Source organism: Mesoplodon densirostris, chromosome 1, assembly GCF_025265405.1.
Source record: "Mesoplodon densirostris isolate mMesDen1 chromosome 1, mMesDen1 primary haplotype, whole genome shotgun sequence".
Classification (NCBI taxonomy): Eukaryota; Metazoa; Chordata; class Mammalia; order Artiodactyla; family Ziphiidae; genus Mesoplodon; species Mesoplodon densirostris.
In genome coordinates, this window is record NC_082661.1 from 175,667,915 (window position 1) to 175,688,054 (window position 20,140).

Consider the following 20,140-nt stretch of genomic DNA (forward strand, 5'->3'; position numbering starts at 1 on the left):
GACTGTTAATTGAGCATTCTCAGCTGGGCATGCCTCAGCGTTCGGGCAGGCTGAACACGGTCACATTTTACTCTGCATCATCACACAAGGTGTGAGGGTTGCTGCAGAGCACTTCCAAGTGCTCCTCTCTTGACCTCAGCTTTATATACTTTCTCTAACCATCACCCTTTTAGCCACAGACTGAACAATAAGTGATCAAAACTACTCTCCCTACCACCACCTACTAATAACAAAGATCCATGAATTCTTAGTAGTAGTGAAATATTTTTCAAGCATAGAATTCCAGAATAGCCTCATTTTCTAAATTCTTAAAGGAGTATAACCCAAAAGCTCATTTTCTGCATAAAGGAGTCACCATCATTTTATTCAAAGGGAGTTCATGTGATGGGTTCATAAGTGCTGCTATAGAAGAACCTTGGAAAATACTGGTCCTGGTGTCCTTAAAGTCATCTGACTTGCGAAAAAACTATAATGCAGCAGGAAGGCAGCACCAGTGAACATACGGTAAATAGAAAAAATGAGACCATGAATACTGTTTTCAGATATTGCTGAGCTAATTCAGTACCTCTGGACAGTTCCCTTTAACTCAGACAGCTGGAATCTGCCTCCCTAGTCAGCAACTTTTCTAAGTTAAAGCAGTGATAAATGTAGTCAGCAGTACTATCCCCCTTTAGTGATATTTACCACTTTCAGATCTAGAAAATAAGGCAAAAATACTGATGTCCCAGCTCTACTTCAAAAACCTGTTCCTACTCTTAGAGCTCCCTCAAGCAAGAAGAGGAATATGGGGCTTCCCTGGTGGTGCAGTGGTTGAGAATCTGCCTGCCGATGCAGGGGACACGGGTTCGAGCCCTGGTCCGGGAGGGTCCCACATGTTGCAGAGCAACTGGGCCCGTGAGCCACAACTACTGAGCCTGCGCGTCTGGAGCCTGTGCTCCGCAACAAGAGAGGCCACAACAGTGAGAAGCCCGCGCACCGCAACGAAGAGTGGCCCCCGCTCACCGTAACTAGAGAAAGCCTGCGTGCAGCAACAAAGACCCAATGCGGCCAAAAATAAATAAGTAAATAAATTTATATAAAAAAAAAGAAGAGGAATATGTGCCCAAAAGCTAGCTCTGCCTCATAACTCTGGTGGATCCCTGACAACCCTGTTGTTCTGTATTGGGCTTTAGAATATTAAATACAGACCGCAATGTTCCTGCACATGTAATAGCTTTAGCTTAGGGGATAGTGATGGCCTCCACATACAGCCAGAATCTTGTAAGATGGACTGCTTCAACCAGGGGATGATCTATGTCATCTGGCTGCTTTCCTCTTACTGTTAACCTTTTGTCACTTCTGCTCCTTCTAGTTTATAATCCCCAATGTTGTCCTTTATTACAAAGAACTTGTTAAGTAAATATATTACCGCTGGTTTCTACTTCTTCCAGTACAATATTTGGACTAAAGAAAAACCTTTAGTTTCCACATTTTGAGGATTAGCTTCACTGGCAATTCTTCAAAACAAAGGAGAAACCTGATCTAAAAGCTCTTGCTGAAATAACATACCCATCATTTAAAGCATTATTTATATAAATGTACTTTATTGTTTTAAACAGAAAGGCAGAAAATATTTGCATATAACAAATCCTAGCTTATAAATGTAGTTTTTTAGTGATGTCTAATCAGCATTCAGGGATTTTTTTTTTTTTAATTTGCTTCACTGTGTCTTGAGCACTGATATTAGAGAAAAGCACATTGGCATAAAGTGTAAACCAGTGTCTCAAAACACTGGAAGAACTTGGAGAGCAAACATGATTTTTCTTACTTCCTCTAAGTAGTCTTTAGTAAAACAAAAGGTGATCTTTGGCATAGATTCATGCTTTAAAGGCATTAATATTGCATTATATCAGGTAAGCAACTATACAAGGATGCTGAGGGCCTTGAAAATAATCATCAGTTAAAAGAAAACAGGAAGCCTGAGTGTACAGTACCAACTTAAGACAAGTTTTACACATTCGATGTTAGGGTCTAACACACACTGGAGGTGGGGAGGACATTCAGGCAAGGGTTCTTACTCCTTTACTCATCCAGTTCTGGCTTTGGGAAGAAATATAGTTTCATGTGCTGGGGAATGCTTAGACAGCAGTGATAAGTACAAGAAAGGAAAAATTGCCTTCTCTCACTTTGCTAATAGGAAACTTACTATGGTGATAATTAAATATTATACCCATTACTCTTTTGAACAACTGTACTTAGGGAGGGAGGGTAGGATGCAAGGGGCTTGGCTGTTGTTGGCTGAGGGAGGTAGGAATCACTGAGGACTATTTCCCATCAATTCATCCCCAGCAGTGCCAGAATTCCAGTCTGCAAGTACCATCTCCCTTAGGTAGGAAGTGTCCTTCAGACAGGACTGCCTTTCCATTAGACACTCCTGGGGACAAGCACCAATTCTTAGGACTTAATTTCAAAAGGATAAAAACGATCTTTCAAAATTATAGAACATATATCTTTAAAACCTTGTTTAGGAAGGGTGTGGGAAGAATACAAAAGCCAGGACAGGAGACATGATTTGGTTAAAAATTAAATGCAGCATTTCAGCTCAGAAAGAACAATAAGAGCTAAGAATGAATGAAAAGGCCTCAGCATAGATCTCTGCAGGCAGTGACAAAGCGTGGAGTGCCTGGGAGTGGCCCTGCTGGGAGGATGGGCAGGGCCACGCCCCGGCCACTCTGCCTCTCCAGTGGCAGAGAGCACCAGGACACACAGTGTGTTCTTGGGATGGCTACCTTGGCAGGCCGAGGCAGGATATGGGACGGAAGGTCTCCCTAGCACAGACATTGCTCTGGAGCGAGGTAAAGACAGAATCACATGATTTGGTGATTTCCTCCTGACAAAGTGAAATTTGGTTTTGTACTGTGGGAAACTAGAAGAACTAAATTGGGGAAGGGCAGGAAGTGAATCCAGGCCCCACATGCTGGGGCTCCCCAGAGGCCACCTTCCCCTGCAACAGCAAAGCTCACTCCTGAAAAGGACCAAGGTAGCACAGCCAGGGAAGTCAGGCAGGGTCAGCAGCAACATGGAAAGCCCAAAAAAATTTTGGAGGCACAGTGATTTCCTTAACTGACTTGCCTGGGCCCTGGGTCTTGGGAGCCTGGCGGAAAGAATGGGGGGACGGGGGCAGAAAGGGAACTGTCCTTTAGGGAACAAGTGCAGAACAGGATGTCTGGCTAGTGTTCACTCTTGGATTCTGAGCTTATGTGAAGTCCATGGGCTAGAAACCCCGTCTGCCTACTGGGACAGAGTGTGCACAAGTAAAGCCGTGTTCGAGAATACAGGCTTTATAAGGAGACATATTTCAAAGTGTCCATGACAAGAGTATAAATGTTTTCTAATGTGAAGAGGCCCTATTCCTTTCTGTTATGTCAGGCCAAGATGTGGCTTTCAACACCCCAGTAATCTTGGGTGGCTCCTGGGACTCCGATCATTTTCATTCTGTTCAGCAGGGGCTTCTGTGTTAGCCAGGTTCAACCAGGTGTCTACTGGTACCAGGGAGTCTTTCTAACCCAGCGCAGTGTAAATCCGGCATCTGTTCGAATTTTGATTGAAGCTGCTTCTGCTTCTCGAACAGTCTCCTTCACAGACTGCATGAGGTTCTGGGCATTGTGAACCAGCATCTCTGTGGCCTGTAAGGAAACAGGAGCTCTCCATTACTCACAGTCGCTGATGGAGCCCTGCCTCTGAAACAGGCTTAAGCCAGGAATGGAATGCAGTTTACCCTACCTGTACCTGGCATCCCTTGTATTTGTCACATCACTGGTGGTTTATAGCTGGATCACCAAAAAGAACCCAAAACTGGACCATCACTGATTTTATCCTGTACCCTCAGGTGGCTTCTAGTGTATACTCCTTTTCTGGTGTTCAAACAAGCCCCTACCTCAGGCTCCTGCAGTCCCCTCTACCTAGAATGCTCTTCCTCCAGGTATCCCATGGCTCACCTCTCACCTCCTTCAGATCCTTGCCCAGTTGTCACCTTGCTGAGGCTTTTCCTGCTCACCTTATTTTAAATGACAAACCACCTTCCCAACTCCCAGCATGCCTCATCCACCAATTCGTTCTTCACTTTTCTCTACAGAACTTACCATCACTTAATTGATGTACTATATGTTTTACCTAGGTTGTTTATCTGATGTTTTATCTAATTTTATCTAAAATTTAAGTTCCATGAGGGCAGCAATTTTTGTCAATTTTGTTCTCTGCTGTACCCCAGTGTTACGTCAGTGCCTGTCACATGAGGCATTTCATAAACATTTAATTAACACATGAAAAACCAAGTAAACCAACCACCTTATAAATCCATGAAAATCTAAATAAGTAAATCTTGTAAACATACAAAATACAGGACAGATCACACTAGTAACTAACTTATTAATCCATTAACTCAGTAATTCTTTTTTTTTTTAATTCTTAAATATTTTTGAGCTACAGACCCTTTGAGGGTTTAATGAAGGCTGTGGATTCTCCCCAGAAAAAATTGCTCACGTGCACAAAATTTGTACGTGCAATTTCAGAGGGTTCATGGGCTCTGAGAGGCATAACTATGGACTAGAATTCCCAATCAGTTTATCTTTTCACTTGGTCAGCAAAGAGGCTGAGGCCCAGCGTGATTCGGAGACTTGCCAGCCCAACTCACACAACAGTCAGGATGAGCCTCAAAACTTCTGACTTGCAATCCCATCTTCCATTCTACCACACTGTCAGTTTCTTTCTTTTTTTTAACTGGAATATTTAATGGAACATAGTAGATACTCCCAAGATACATTTTTGTTGGCTAATTGATTAAATGATAAGGTCAGAAACTCTGAGTCTTACCCTTTCTTCCCTGTTTTTTCTATTTCCTTTTCTTGGGGCAGGAGAGATCACATGACAGGAAATAGCCTAGTGCCCAAACCCTGCCTAGAATACATGGAAGTTAAAGGTTAAAATCCAGTTCCCATGGTTTGGGAGAAGAGAGGGTTATGGTGAGAGCTGTTGAATTAAAACATGGTAGTTAAGGGAGCACTACTGACACCAAGAGAAGTAGCCTCCCTGTTCCTCTAAAGTGCTCCTAACCTCTATCTCCTGGCCCGGACAAGGAGAGGGATTGTGTGTATTTCGTTAACTCCCCTACATAGTATGTAATACAGTGCCACATACTTATCCCATTACATGATGAGCCTTCTCTGAGCAGTTCAACAGAAGATGTGCTACCTTCCATAAGAAGAAATTGTTAAGTCTGGCTCATAGCAGAGCCTACTAGAGAGGAAATAAGGAGAGGAAGAGGTGCTCAAATGAGGGATTTCTGAGAAGGCCTGAGCCACGTTTCCAGGAGACAGGGAGAGAAAAAACTGTGACTGCCAAGATACATACAAGAAACACTTAAGCAAACACTCCCACCATCTTTATTTCATTCTCTGTCAAAGAAACCAAAAGAGAAGCACCTCGTTTGACATGTCATTTCAGCCTCAGCACAGGCCTAACCACCTCATGCCCCTGAAAAGCCTACACTATTCATCCTCCCTGAGGTACTTATCACCCAGAGAACAAGGAAGCAGAAATTCTCCAGCCAGAAGGATAGAGTGAGCAGGACTGAACAGGCATTGGAGGCCTCGAGAGAGCCAAACCTATTCCAGGGAGGAAAAGAACTGAGCAGAGAGTCCTAACTGCTGCTGATTCACTTAACCTCCCAAGGCCTCAATTTCTCATCTGTAAAATGACAAGAGTTGCACAAGAGCTTTTTACTTCCCTTTCCAAATTTCTGATGCATCTCTCCAACATAGATGCCCTTCTGAGAGAACTGAAGACTCCATCCTACATACTGAATACCCATTTCACAGTTAAAATTTCCTCAAGGCTGAATTAAATTGCTATCAAGTGGAATAGAAGCTGCTGGCGAGAAATCAGAAGCACATACCTGCTCAGACTCCTCGTCGCTTATGTTGGTCCGGCCCAGCATGGTGGCCTTCACCGTGGACAGGATTTTGAGCTGGGTGCTTATGGTTGGGATTCGCTCGCATACCTAAAAAGAAAATTTAATTTAGTATGTTTCTTTGTTTTTCTTGTCCACAAGCTCCCTGAGGATGAGACTTAATTCACCTCTGTATTCTCAGTGGCTGGCATGCAGAAAGCATTCAGTAAATCAGCAGCAGGATTCCAATTGTTTTCCCCCTAGGATCAGTATAGTCCTTCTGTCCAGACACGGAAGCATTAAAATTCTTTCATTTGATTCAGAAATAAACTTGCCTGTATCTGTCTTTCCCAAATACACATGTGTATTTCCCCTTTCTGCTATTTCTTCCCATTCTGAAGTACCTCCTCCTCCTTGCTCACCCAGTTTTCTCTCTCCTGCTTTTCACCCTACCCCCTGCTCCCCCACCCACCCCCCACACACACTTTTCCTGAGTACCTGTAAGAGGTTGGTTCTAATCCGCTTATCTGTGCACTGCTTGGCAACCTCCTTGGCCAACCGAGTCACCTCATCTGAGGCCTTGGCTATGTCCTTGGCACACTGAATCAGTGCCCGCTTGGTACCGCTGCCCCCTCTGACCAGCCGAGACATCTCAGCCATCAGCAGAGCCATGCGCTTGGCTGCTGCAATGATGTCATTGCCCTAGAGAGAAGCAAGATACAGTGTGAGCTCAGCCCATACTCTTGCCAAGTTAGGGAAGGAAGTAGAAGCACAGAGAGGAGAGGAGGGAGCCTGCTGCTCTAGCAGCCCTCTGGAGGGGTGAGAAGAAGATATACAGACTATTCTTGAGTGATATAGATATAGCACAGGAGAAATAAACAGAAGAGTGAGCCAGGGTACTTACCCCAGCACTGAGAGAGAGAGAGAGAGAGAGAGAGAGAGAGAGAGAGAGAGAGAGAGAGAGAGAGAGAGAGAGAGAGAGAGAGAGAGAGATCACTGGACCAAAAAAGAAAGACTTGGATATTAATCTGAAAGGGCAACATGTGAGCCCCAGGCATAGCACTAAACAAGCATTTCAGCATTTCCAGGTTAATCATGTCAATACATTGGGGATGGGCCCAAGAAGTTGGTTAAACAGGCATTTTCCTTTCTGTGGGGGGGAAAGCAGTACAGCTGGCCTGAAGGGAAAAATACAGATGAGCCTTTCCAGATGCTGAAATCATCCTCTTTATCCTTACCCTTGTTACAAACAGCAGCCAATGATTGTCGCTGCTGAACTAGAATTTAAACCAAGTAACTATTAGCCTTGGTGAAAAAAATTTTTTTTCTGACCTAGTCTGCTCCTGCCCTCCCTCTACTGCCTCTTGTTTGTACTCTCAGCCTAAAGGAACATATTATTTTAATTTTTCACATTTAAAAAGGCCAAGAATCAATTCTTTAGTCCTCTCAGCTAAGTGGCTTCAATTAAAGAAACCTTCACAGTTAAGAGGATGCCGGGGGAGGCGTTGGGAAAATAAAAATCGTGAGTCAAGCTGTAAATGCAACCCTCACTCCAACTAACAGCAGTTTATCTTACACTGGGCATTTTGGTTCATTAAAACCCTCATGGGTCATAATAAGGAAATGTACAAGTAATTTACTTTATGCCTTCAAAAGGCTGATAACAACCAAAAATAACAAATGCAATGTTCAAAACTACCTAAAAGGCCAGGCCCTACGCATTTTTCCCTTCATGCTATACAATTTCTAGACAATGCAGTGAGACATACACAAACCATGCCACTGCAGGGTGCTCTGTGAGAAACCTCCGCAGGCACCATGAAGTGGCTGATCTTTTACGCTGGAGGGTGTGTAACATCTCGGGCAGTAATTGAGGCCAGAGAGAACACAGGCATGGGGAGAACTCATGAGAACAGGGGTATGTTAGACAAGGCTGGCTGGGCCCACCTCTTCCAGTGCAGACCTGGGATCATTCCAGGATTTCATGACCTTGTTAGAGGACAGTGTAGTGCCAGGGTTAGTTATTTATTACCCATCACTCTTCAAACTCTTTCTTCTTGCAACATGCCACCTTCAAAGGGAAAAAAGTGATTGCCCCATCCCCCACTCCCTAAGGCCAAAGCTCCGTTGGTTCCTGTCCTGCAGACTTGAGCGCTATCTGTTCCCCACTCACACCCCCTCTCCCACTGAAACCCCTGAACAAGCCAGTCAGTGAAGCCCCCTTCCCCGTGGGTTCCCGTGAAGGCCAGCATCTGCCCCACAGCCAAGTGCAGGACAGCAAGCAGCCCTCCCCAGAAACCCTCCTCACGCTGATCAACTCTGCCTGAGCCATCAGTGAGAGGTCAGCGGGGAGGGGGCATGGGTGGCGGACAGGCAAAGTCCAATGATCAGGCCAGATGACCTCTTAATGGTCTACAACGATTCCTGACCTGAAAGTCACTGAGAGAGGCATCCACGGCTTCCCAAGGGGTTTAAGGTTCCAAAATGGGCCACAAGGTCAGTAAGAAAAGGAATCCTTTCAAAAAGTGACCCCATCTCTCTCTAACCCCCAAACATAAATGCAATCCAGTTAATCTGGCATTAGCAGACCTATCAAACTTGTGAAGCCAATCCTAACAACAAGGTGCAGACAGACAGATGCCCGCCCGGCTCAGACTCACAGGACCCGCACAGATCATGAGTGATGCAATGTGTCAAGGCTGCACATGGCCAGATGCATATGGAGCAGCCCCAGCTGGGGGCGCTAATCAGTACCTTACTAGACCACTTGGTAGCTTCCCGATGCAATGACTGAGCCGCTGCCAGAATGGGCTGGTTGACCGGCTGACTGGATGGCATTAACAGCAGCTCAGGTTCGTAATCGTCTTCCATGTCAGGGGGGACAGGGGACCCAACAGCGTCAGCCGCATCTGCCTCAGCTACAGCACTTACACCCACCTTAGCGGCTGGGTTACCCGGCTTGGTTGATGGCAGGAAGGGTGAGAAACAGGGACAGTGTTAGTAAGAGCAGTAGGGCTTGGGCAACTGAGCTTCAGCCGGTTTAGAAACCAAAGCTTGCCTAGGATGGGAAAGAAAATGGATACTCTCCAGGAGTCAGATGAACCGAGCTCCACAGAAGGGGGAATTCTCAGCCTCCGGCACTGGCCTGTTCACAATAAAGGAAAGAGGCTTACAGCCGTAGCAAACGGTTTCCAGAGAACTATTTATACAAAGAAAGAAAGTGGCATTCCTTTTGTATACACTGACTACCAAAGAGTAATTCTCAGGTCAGAACGTTTTTGAGAAGCCAAACGACCAAACAATAGTAGCTTATTAACTTTAAAAGGAATCCAGAGGGAAAAAGTAAATGGAACCATACAAGTTGCTATGAACAGAACAATGTGAACAACTGCTGGCTCATATGAACACTGTTCTACAGCTTCCAGGAAACAGAAAGTGTCCTGGGTCAGCTCTGCAGCTGCCAGACACAGATTATTTCCTTCAGGGGTTAAAACTTCCAGAATTGAAAATGATAAATTTGAGGCAACAGATATCAAACCAGGAAAGAGGCAAGAAAAACAGAATGGTGAGTGAAGAGGACTTATCAAATGCCCCACAATCACCCAGCTATAAGGAGCCTCAAGAAGACATCTCATCCAGCAACCACCTTAGGGAAAACCCACACTTCAGAGCAGCTCTCCCTATCTAAGATCTACAGAGACAACGCTTCACAATTTCACATTGCATCCATAACTAGCCGACTAAGAAAGCTGTTCTTCGGGTAAACCCTGAATCTCTCCAGTTGCACTTACCCCAAACTCAATTTATTGATGCTTCACAGATAAGATAACACATGGACTTGTCAACTGACCAAAGCTGAGTTCAGAGGAGCTCAAACCTGGTGCCCATGAGAAAAGAGGACCCGTGATGGGGGAGAAAATTAATTTAATACCAGGGATGGGCATTCTGAAAGGCCAGGAAGGAAGCAGAGAGATCAGATGCTGAAAATAGGCTAAGGGGGAAAGAGAATGAAGGGAATTGCCCCAATGAAGCCGAACTACTTATATAAAGAATGGCAAACACAGGTTCTTTATATCAAACATCTCTAACCAAGAGGAAGTAAGAGCTTGTATGGAATTTTATTTGAGGTTGCTACAACTCCTGAAAGTCTTAATCCGCACAGGAAGCCTGCCTCCAAAAGCTGACTATTAAGTTGGAGGATTCAGGGCCAACAAGGGGTTTGGGTACCTTCTAAATCCTTTCACCTAAACTGTCTCAACCAGGACTCAACTCACCCCCATTCCTTAGAGGAGAGGCCAGCCCACTTCCGCTGGGGTTCAGAGTCCCAAAGTACAAAGCAGACCGACAGATACACAAACACATACCCCCACCCGTCCTCCCTAAACACACATGGTTCAAGTAGCTCCTGACTTCACACAGCTCCAAGTCAGCAATCCCCAGATGCTCCAAACCTCCAGAGACAGTCACAGACCTAAGGATTTTTGGCAACAAATGGCAGAGGGGGATAAACATGTAGGCCACCACTGTCTCCCCCTTAAGTTTTACGTTTGTCTTTAAATTCATGTATACTTTCTGTTCCACTGCACAATGTATCTGTGTTGGTTTTTTTTTAAGTTGAAAAGTACATTTATTTAAAATGTGGGCAAGATATCAATATAAAAGAAAAGAGTGTAAGAAAAGTACAAAACATTTCAAATCTTTAACATCCATAATTTAGAGTGTATCTGGGTTTATAAAGAAATTTAAATTTTCCTTAGGGAATTCCCTGGCGGTCCAGTGGTTAGGACTCGGCACTTTCAATGCCGGGTGCCCAGGTGCAATCCCTGGTCAGGGAACTAAAATCCTGCAAGCTGCGTGGCACGGCCAAACAAACAAACAAACAAATAAATAAAAATGTTCTTTAAAATCTTTGAGTAAAACCAACCTTCACTATCACCCCCACCCCACTCCCCATGTGCACTGGGACTCTGCTAATGGTCCCAGGGGTGTGCATGCCCCAGCTGGAGAGATATGATTATAAGTGATTCCACGGGTCAGGTCCAACACCAGCAAGGTCACCATTCCTTCTTGAAATGTGGGCTCACAGCTAACAGTGCAGAAAAATACAGAGTTAAAAAACCAAGGTCAAATTCCCAGCCTAAAAAAAACCCAAGATCAGCTGCATGTGCAGGAGGTCCCTGGGGAACTACATTCAATACAAGAGCTTGAGGTGGCTGAAGGTGTGAAATGAACAAAGGCCAATAGATGTTTGGAACAAAGATGTAGGTTCATGGTAGAAACAGTTTAGAACTGACTTAGAACCACCTTCCACTGCAGGGTTAACAATAATATTTAGCTCTTGTCTAAAAAAGCTACCACTCACTTTTCATCATTCACAAGGCATGACTGCTGCAGCATCCAAATTTTCACCAACCATGTTAATATTTACACTTCCAGATTGTTTAGTAGGAGTTAGCCTGGAGCTGTCTTGAGTTGAGGGGTAAGATGATTCTGAGAAAGGGACAAAGCACATGGCTTCTAAGACACCAATCTACCTGCTTCTATGAGAAAAGAGAAGGAAAATGCAAATATTTCATGTAGCTATAGCAGAGCCTACAGAAGACTGTGCCATGTTTGCAGTGTGGATAATTAGCACGAGAGCATCTAAAAACATTCAGTGACCCCAAAAAAGAAGAGCAATTTCTAAAAGACCAAATGTCCAGCATCAGGGCAGCTGACACTCTAGAGGACAGAAGGAAAAGAACTTTCATCTCTAACTAAGGTATCCTAGCTCTCACTTTAGCTGCTAGAAGGAGAAACCATCAAGTACCAGAAACATCTCACTAAACCACAAGAAAGAAGAGGACTGTGCTATTGGCAATAACAGGAACCAAAGCAGAGAGAGGGTGATTTTCCAAATAGAATTCCTGGGCTGTGTGCATGGCTCTTCATCCTTTCTCAACAAGAAGAGCTTCATTACTTACCTTGCTGGACCATTTGCGAGCTTCATCATGGAGCTGCCTGGCAGCCATCATCATTGGCTGGTTAATCACCTCCCCAGCTTTCTGCTCAGGGAACTCTTCATCCTTCTCCTCTGGTGGTGGGGGCCTGGGAGGAGGGACCTCACCCTCAGGCAGAGGTGGTTTGGGAGGAGCAAGCTCATCTGTCAGCTAAGAAAGAATTACCAGGTTGTAAGTAAAGCTCTGGGAACTACTCCTCACCAGAATTCTTTCCTTTCCTTTAAAAAGCATCCCCAAAAAAGCCACCCACATTCACTCCATTTAAGACCATCCACACTGATCATAAGGACCACCTGTTTCAATCTCAACAGAAGCATATTTTCTTCCTTTTTTCTCCACAAAAAGTTAGCACCTACTGTTTTGGACATATCCCAGGGAGGCATGCACAGCCCTACCGGGCCAAGGATCCTCAAAGGAGATCTAAGTTCTGGTCCTGACTCTGCCGGGCAGCTGCATAAGCATACAACTTCTCCCCTGGGCCTTGGGTTCCTCTAAGGGTTTATCAATGAGGAATATCTAGACCAAATGACCTCTAAGTTCTTGATTCCAAATGTCAGGACTCTACTGATCACATAAGAATCCATTCCCCAGGGCCTCCCTGGTGGCGCAGTGGTTGAGAGTCCGCCTGCCGATGCAGGGGATACGGGTTCGTGCCCCGATCTGGGAGGATCCCATATGCCGCGGAGCGGCTGGGCCCGTGAGCCATGGCCGCTGGGCCTGCGCATCCGGAGCCTGTGCTCCGCAACGGGAGAGGCCACAACAGTGAGAGGCCCGCATACCGCAAAAAGAAAAAAAAAAAAAAAAAAAAAAAGAATCCATTCCCCAGAAGAGCCCTCCCTAGCCACCCACCAACAGCCCAGCTGAAACGAATCAAGTCAAATCAAAAAAGAAGCGTTGAAGGCTAGGGAAGCACTGTTCATTAGCTATGGGCACAGTGACCCAATTTTGTCCTCAACAAACTTAGAAACTTAAATATGGAAACATAAATTTGGGACATTAAATATGGGAAAGTATATCAGGGACAGTAAATCAAATTATTGCCTTGATAAGCTATTCCCAAAGACAAGCTATTTCCAATACTGTCAGAGAAAATGTCTAAAAATAATGACTATTTCTGATTCTAGGATTTGTATCTGCAAGCTGTTGCTCAGCTTTCCTCCCCTAAACCATTTACCTATGGAAGAAAAAATTCATGGTACTTTGTGGGGCATGAAAAGATTTTAAATTATAGTTAGAGAAAAATTAACTTTTTTTTTTAAGAAAAGGATTTTATTACTTTTGCTGCTAAAAAAAGTCAAATGAAGGAAAGAAGAATGTACACAAGAGGCTAACCACCTCAGTTTTGTCATCATCAGCTGGGAACCCATACATTCTCACCACAAACTGTGCAGATTGTTTTCCCGCCCCTCACTAACCTGCCCCACTAACGCATCCCTCATCACATCCACACAGACCACAGCCAGCTCCCCTGCTCCAGCCACTTCCCATCAGAGCAGCCCAACAACCAAAGACCCCCGCTTACCCAGTACACTCCATGCATAAGCACTCGGTTAATACCCCGCCAGATTCAAGAATGAAAGTCGAATTGTGCCTCTGACTGAGCTTCAAGTAAAAGTTAAACAAAGCTACCTAGTGACCGAGGCTCCAGAACAGCCTACCTCTCTCTTGCTACAGTCCCGACACCCTGCTGCTCAATTCTCCCAAACTCTCTGAATTTACTTACTCGGAGCTGTTCAAGGTCTGGCGGAGGAGGCGGGAAGTCAGGCTCCTGAGGTTGGAAGGCTTCTCTGACCTTGGCCACTGCTCCCAGGATCCGGTATCCTGAGTCCAGGAAGCTCTTTTGCAGGCCTAAACACAGACGCCCTCACTTTCAGTTGGGTAGGTCAGTGCCCTGGAGCACTGTCTGTCCAGCAGAAGAACTGGTTTCCAGTAACAAAAGCTGGATATGAAGCTGCCAGTAAGCAGCACAGGCAGTGACTGAAGGGGAAGGGAGGTAAGAGCCAGGCAGATACCCTGAGGCCTGCAAAGGGTCAGAAGTGGCACAAACCAGCTGATCCCTGTAGTGCTCAGGGTGCCTTCGTGCCTGTACAGCTAACAAGTACTCAGTACATTCCCGGGCCAGGAACATTTTGGGCTCAGGTGGTGCTCATCACCTCTCATGATAAAGCGGTCGACAGATAAGCCTGCCCCACTCAGAACAGGGGAGATGTCAAGTTTCAGATGGGGCACACATTCCCTGGAGGACTTCTCACCTTTCTCCCTACTCCTTTGCTCCACTTGGCATTCAGCATATTAACCCCTACATTGAGCTGCTGCTACTGTGTCCAGTCACCCAGAATTCAGGAATCTACTCAAACTATTAGAAACTCCAATTAGGAAACGGAGCACATCTTCAGTGATGGTGGGTTGAGAAAACCAGAAAGATTTTACCTGGGCTAGGGACGAACAGGGCAGCCCCTCCTTCCCACTCTCTCACACTGAGTGGATTCTACTCATAGAAGAGGCTAGAAACACTAGAGGCTCACAGGAGGAAGGAATTCAGATGTTTCTGGCCAAAAAGGAGTGGTTACATCTTTAGCAGTAATGAAAAAATGATCAAAATTCAGCTAAAGAAAACATTTGGTGTAGGATCAAGATAATCACCTAGGAGACCCACAGGTTAACTTAGGCTTTCCAGATTTTACAGAAATAAAGAATGTTATCCAGAGAAAAAGCATTTTAAGAAAAGCAGAAGGTATGCCAGTTACATAAGCTAAATGGTTGATAAATTGGTTATTATGCATCTTTTGAGAAATTTCCAAAATAATGACTAAACAGGACCAGGAGTTATTTAATCAGACATTAAGAAAGCACAGAGGGACCTCCCTGGTGGCACAGTGGTTAAGAATCCACCTGCCAATGCAGGGGACACAGGTTCAATCCTTGGTCCGGGAAGATCCCACATGCCACGGAGCAACTAAGCCCGTGTGCCACAACTACTGAGCCTGCGCTCTAGAGCCCACAGCCACAACTACTGAGCCCGCGAGCCACAACTAGTGAAGCCCACGTGCCTAGAGCCCATACTCCACAACAAGAGAAGCCACAGCAATGTGAAGCCCACATACCGCGATGAAGAGTAGCCCCTGGTCACCACAATTAGAGAAAGCCCACGCATAGCAACGAAGACCCAACACAGCCAGAAACAAATAAAAAATAAATTTAAAAAAAAAGCACAGGGAAGTTGGTCCAGAGAAACTAACTTACAATAACCCTGCCAATATTACAGAAAATATTCTGTCCAACATACCTTGAACAGAAAAAGATTAATATAGTATCCTCAAACTAAGTATCTGTAGTTTTTGCTCCCAGACTTTGCATGTCATGGTTGTGGGGTGCATCTTCTCTCCCCACCCTGTCAGCTTCCTGAATTAACCTCTCAGCTGAGGTGAACCACACCATGCATTGCTTACCAGGGTCAGAAATGTTTCCTGCCACAGCCTTTGCATCCACAACCATTGGGGAGATGGTTTTGCTCAATTCGTCAGAGGCGGCTTTCACGGCCTCTCGGAACTTGGGATCCTCAGAGTTCTCCACCTCCCTCTTAGCAACCAGCAGGATCCGGTTGGCCCGACGAGCAATGCTGGTTGCCCCAGCGACCAGCATCTGAGGCTGAATATTGGCCATGGCGACTTTACACTTGTCCAGGTCTTTTTTAATTGCTTCTTCGGAAGCATCCAACAGAGATTTGGTGTCAATGGCTTCGTCCACCAGCCCTGTCCGGAGAACAGAAATGGAATTTAGTTTCTCTTTTAGAAGAACAGAGACTCCAAAACCCTGTTGTCCACTCAAATTTCTCATGTGAAAGTGCAACACCCATAATTCTCACCTTCAGCTCAAAACCCTTCTTACACAATCAAAAGCTTCCAGGTGATCACCATTGTAAAAAAAAAAAAAAAAAGTGAGAATGCAGCCCAGGAGGCCATACAGACTCACAGCATTTATACCAACCGTGGTCACCAGCCTTCTTGTATCTACCACAGACAACCAGAAACGCTTTGACATCAGGAGGAAACAAGGATTGCGTCTGAAACCTTCACCGCATCAGCACATTATCTGTTAACAGTATTTTCTCCCTTCCCGTCTCACTCCCCAGCCATCTGTTGCTTATTGGCAGCTTGTAGTGCCCAAGATGAGCCACGCAGAGGATTCCAATAACCCTAACAGCCTGTTTCTTGTTTCTGTTACCTCTCTTCAGACACCTCAGGAGCTCCACTTTCATCTCTGGCTGCTATGGACCCCTGTCCCAGCAGGTTCTGCAGGGAAGCCGAAGAGCCTACATTCCTCATCTCTTCCTCTCCCATCCCTCCCTCCACAGAGAATGAAGAAGATTCAGAGATGCCACCTCTATCACACAGACACAGGTTTGTCAGTTGTTGGTTTCTCCTTTTTTAAAAAAAAAACTACGTAGTTGATAAGTTGGAGGAAACTCTGAGACAAGTTGTATTAAATGGTAGCTATTGTGGTTCCTTGAAATGTGAACCTGCTGAAAATGACAGGGACACTTACTGTATCCACAAACACCGCCTCTCAGCCTCTGAAACCAAACTCTGGCTCAGACAGAGAAAAGACACTATTCAGAGAAGATAGGAGCTGTAACAATAAACATCACACCGGGAGGGCCACATTAAAATCAAAGAGACTCAAAGAGTCTCTCTTCGGACAAAGTTGCAAGGCTTGAATGAGAAGCCGCTGCTGCTCAGCGGCCTTAATCAGGGCCAAGTACACTGTCGAGCACATGACGGTCCCTTTATCCAATTACAGCTGAGTAACATAACTGATCCTGTTTGAGTTTCTCAGAACTAATTTCTCATGGATCAGACAGGAAGAATTTTGCACACAACTCTACCTGTCATTTTTTCAACATTATCGATCCACTGGTTCTTCATGGTCTCAAAATGTTCATAAGCAGCTTGATTTCCGGGATTCCTAAGTAAGATGCGAGCCGCTGAGACGACCTGGCAATGACAAAACAACCTTTTAACACTACTCAAATATAAACCTTCAGCAAAGCTTCCCCCTCTTTACCTACAGGTGGCACTATAAGGCCAAAAATCGGCAAGTCTCTTTTCAGACCAAGCACTTTAGTTTTGGTCTCATAAACAGCTCCCCAGAATGGGCCCTCACAAAAGATTTTACAGTCACAGCCTGATTTTAAGAAGGTAATAAAGTGACAAAGTAAAGGGGTGTTTGCTTGATACTTCTGAACATACACAAAATGGACAGATACTTAAGCCTCATCTTAAAAAGCACCATTAAGAAAGATACTAAAGATTACTTAAAATGGATTTATGAATATTTATTAAAAATAACTCGGACTTTCCTCGTGGTGCAGTGGTTAAGAATCCACCTGCCAATGCAGGGGACACGGGTTTGATCTCAGGTCTGGGAAGATCCCACATGCCGCAGAGCAACTAAGCCCATGTGCCACAACTACAGAGCCTGCACTCTAGAACCCGCAAGCCACAACTACTGAGCCCACGTGCCACAACTACTGAAGCCCGCACGCCTAGAGCCTGTGCTACGCAACAAGAGAAGCCACCGCAATGAGAAGTCCGCGCACCGCAACAAAGAGTAGCCCCCACTCACCACAACTAGAGAAAGCCCGCGTGCAGCAACGAAGACCCAATGCAGCCAATCAATCAATCAATCAATCAATCAATCAATGTATGTTCCTTTAAAAAATAATAACTATCTACAGTTAACAAAGTGCTTTCACATCCACTGTCTTATTGAATCCTCAGAACAAGCCTGTGAGAGAGACAGGACAGTAATTTCTCCACTTCACAGCTGCAAAAACCAAGACGCAGAAAATTTAAGTGACTTGCTCAAGAGCTCCCAGCTAGTCAGTTGCAGCATTTGGGGAAGGAACTAACATTTACTGAGTATTTGATAAGTTACAGGCTGCACAAGCATCTTCTTAATCCTCAAAACAATCCACTAAGAAGGAATTATCTCCATTTTACACAAGGAAACTCAACGTGACAGAGGACTCGAGTCCAGCTCTGTCTCCAAAGTCCTTGATCTTTCCATAGTTGATGTCTTAAGCCTAGTGCTCTGTTGCTGTTTTTTCAGAAATCTCAGTTTTATAGAGAAATCCTATGTTTTACGTTCTATGTTTTATGGAAATTTTTAAGGAAAGTTAGACATGTTCATATTTTATGGACTTTTTTTTTTTTTTGCTGTACGCGGGCCTCCCACCGTTGTGGCCTCTCCCGTTGCGGAGCACAGGCTCCGGATGCGCAGGCCCAGCGGCCATGGCTCACAGGCCCAGCCACTCTGCGGCATGTGGGATCTTCCCAGACCGGGGCACGAACCCATGTCCCCTGCATCAGCAAGTGGACTCTCAACCACTGCGCCACCAGGGAAGCCCTGGACATTTTTTTTAAAAAGCTAGACAAGTATGATTTTTCAAGAGAATCTAACTTGTTAACATGCCACATCGGCAAAAGTTAAACAATTAAGAGACAAGCTTATTTCCCCTGTCTCTGCCTACAAGCTCCCCACCAAATCTAGTATCACAGATTTCTAAAGCCCAGACAGTTCCTAATGTACCACAGGCACTCAAGAAATATCTGCTGAATAAATGAATGAAAAGATAATGAATTTTCTGTAATTTTATTGGAAGAAAAAAATGCACAAACATCACACTAAACGATGTTGAAGTGATCTTTTAAGAACATCTATCATGTACTAGAACTTTAATTCCTGTCCAAGTTGTTTTCTTTTGTTCCCACTCTTCCAATATTCTGTTTATAGTACATTAACTACATCTTGGTTATATAATTAAAGAAAAAAGAAAAATTATGGACACATCTAAAATTTTTAAAATACCATCAAAGAGATGTGGGGAAAGGCATAAGCTCTAAAACCAAAATAAACTAACCTCTCAAGATTACTGAATTTTTCCCTAATTATGCATGGGAGGGGGTGTTTTACTAGTTTTTTTCTACTTTCAAAACTAATCATGATCACTGTAAAAAATTCAAACAATATAAAAGTGATTTAGACATTAAGGGTATGTATGGGTTTTTTCATATTTTATAGTAAGTGTTCAAAAATGTATAGAAACTGTTCTGTAATTAATCTTCTTTACTCAATATGGTGTGTACTAACATGATGAAGGGGGAGTGAAACCCACCTGGGGTGTGAGTTCTCGGGCTGTCTTCACTGAGGCCTGAATGCCTTCCACCGTTGATTTATTAGCAGTTCCAACAGCAGCCGCCTTCTCTGCCGTGGCCCCAAGCCTTCCTGAATGGTTTTCAAAGTTAGCTGCCCTCTCATCAAATACCTTGAGGAACAAAGACATTAAGAAAATTTATTGCAATAAAATGGGTCAGGCAGCCTAAGAAAAAGTCCCTCTTTAAGCAGAGGCAGCAACTGCTTCAGCAAAGACTTTACAAGTTAATAAGACAACAGTCACATCGAGTCTTGGCCTTGCCGTATCTCCTCAGAGGTTTGGCCATAAGCATCACATGCATGCAGGCAAGCGCACACACACTGTTGAATTTCAGTGCAATTAATGCTTACCAAGTGCAAACAGGACATACAGTGCTGTGCAGTCTGCAATAAGGAGTTCACAGAATCCAAAGACTTAAATAATCCCTGTTCACAAAAGGCTTATCCCCTAGTTTGAAGAGTATAGAAAAACCTACTCCAGGTTCCAGTGCAGGTGGCTGGATGCATTAAAGGCCAAGGATATCCAGAGTCCTAACCAGAGCCCCAGCCTCCTCAGGGCAGCTTCCCTCACATATCCCATTACCATTAATGTTGTAAAAGCTCTGCCCCTGACCTCCATGGGAAAAACGATAGCTGGTGCTCACACCCGCGCCTGACACAAGGGTAAGGATGGCTGACTTCCATCACCTCAAAACCATCTACTGAATTGTTCATTCAGTTCACACATTTTCAAAAAGTTAACTTTTTCTTTGACATGGATATTATGCAAGGTCACATACCATGAAGGGGACAATTTAACTTAGAGGACAAAAGTTCTTCTGTCATTTGTTTGGATCACATTAGAATTGATGCTTGAGGCAAGGTATATCCAACAGCCCTGGGTGAGCTTTATATTATTCACAGAGCACATTAGGAACTGCCTGGCAGAATCTACCCTCTTCTTTGCCTCCTCCTGGAGGTCTACCTGCCCATACTTGGAGACAAGTTCTGGCTCCCAGCA

At 44.6% G+C, this 20,140-nt stretch overlaps 1 protein-coding gene across 2 annotated transcripts in view; it reads right to left on the bottom strand.

The window, feature by feature from the left end:
* Nucleotides 1–1,564: 1,564 nt before the first annotated feature.
* VCL (vinculin) overlaps nucleotides 1,565–20,140 on the bottom strand; it is a 92,435-nt gene continuing 73,859 nt past the window's right edge. Inside the window, exons 14-22 of one of the 2 annotated variants that reach the window (XM_060111654.1) lie at nucleotides 19,103–19,252; nucleotides 16,811–16,919; nucleotides 15,375–15,677; nucleotides 13,649–13,773; nucleotides 11,890–12,075; nucleotides 8,681–8,884; nucleotides 6,425–6,628; nucleotides 5,933–6,037; nucleotides 1,565–3,665 (exon numbers count right to left, since the gene is read on the bottom strand). In XM_060111654.1, the coding sequence (XP_059967637.1) occupies nucleotides 3,519–3,665; nucleotides 5,933–6,037; nucleotides 6,425–6,628; nucleotides 8,681–8,884; nucleotides 11,890–12,075; nucleotides 13,649–13,773; nucleotides 15,375–15,677; nucleotides 16,811–16,919; nucleotides 19,103–19,252 (1,533 nt within the window). In that variant the 3' untranslated portion in view covers nucleotides 1,565–3,518. The remainder of the gene's footprint in view (nucleotides 3,666–5,932; nucleotides 6,038–6,424; nucleotides 6,629–8,680; nucleotides 8,885–11,889; nucleotides 12,076–13,648; nucleotides 13,774–15,374; nucleotides 15,678–16,810; nucleotides 16,920–19,102; nucleotides 19,253–20,140) is intronic. The other variant, XM_060111656.1, reaches the window with a different exon arrangement.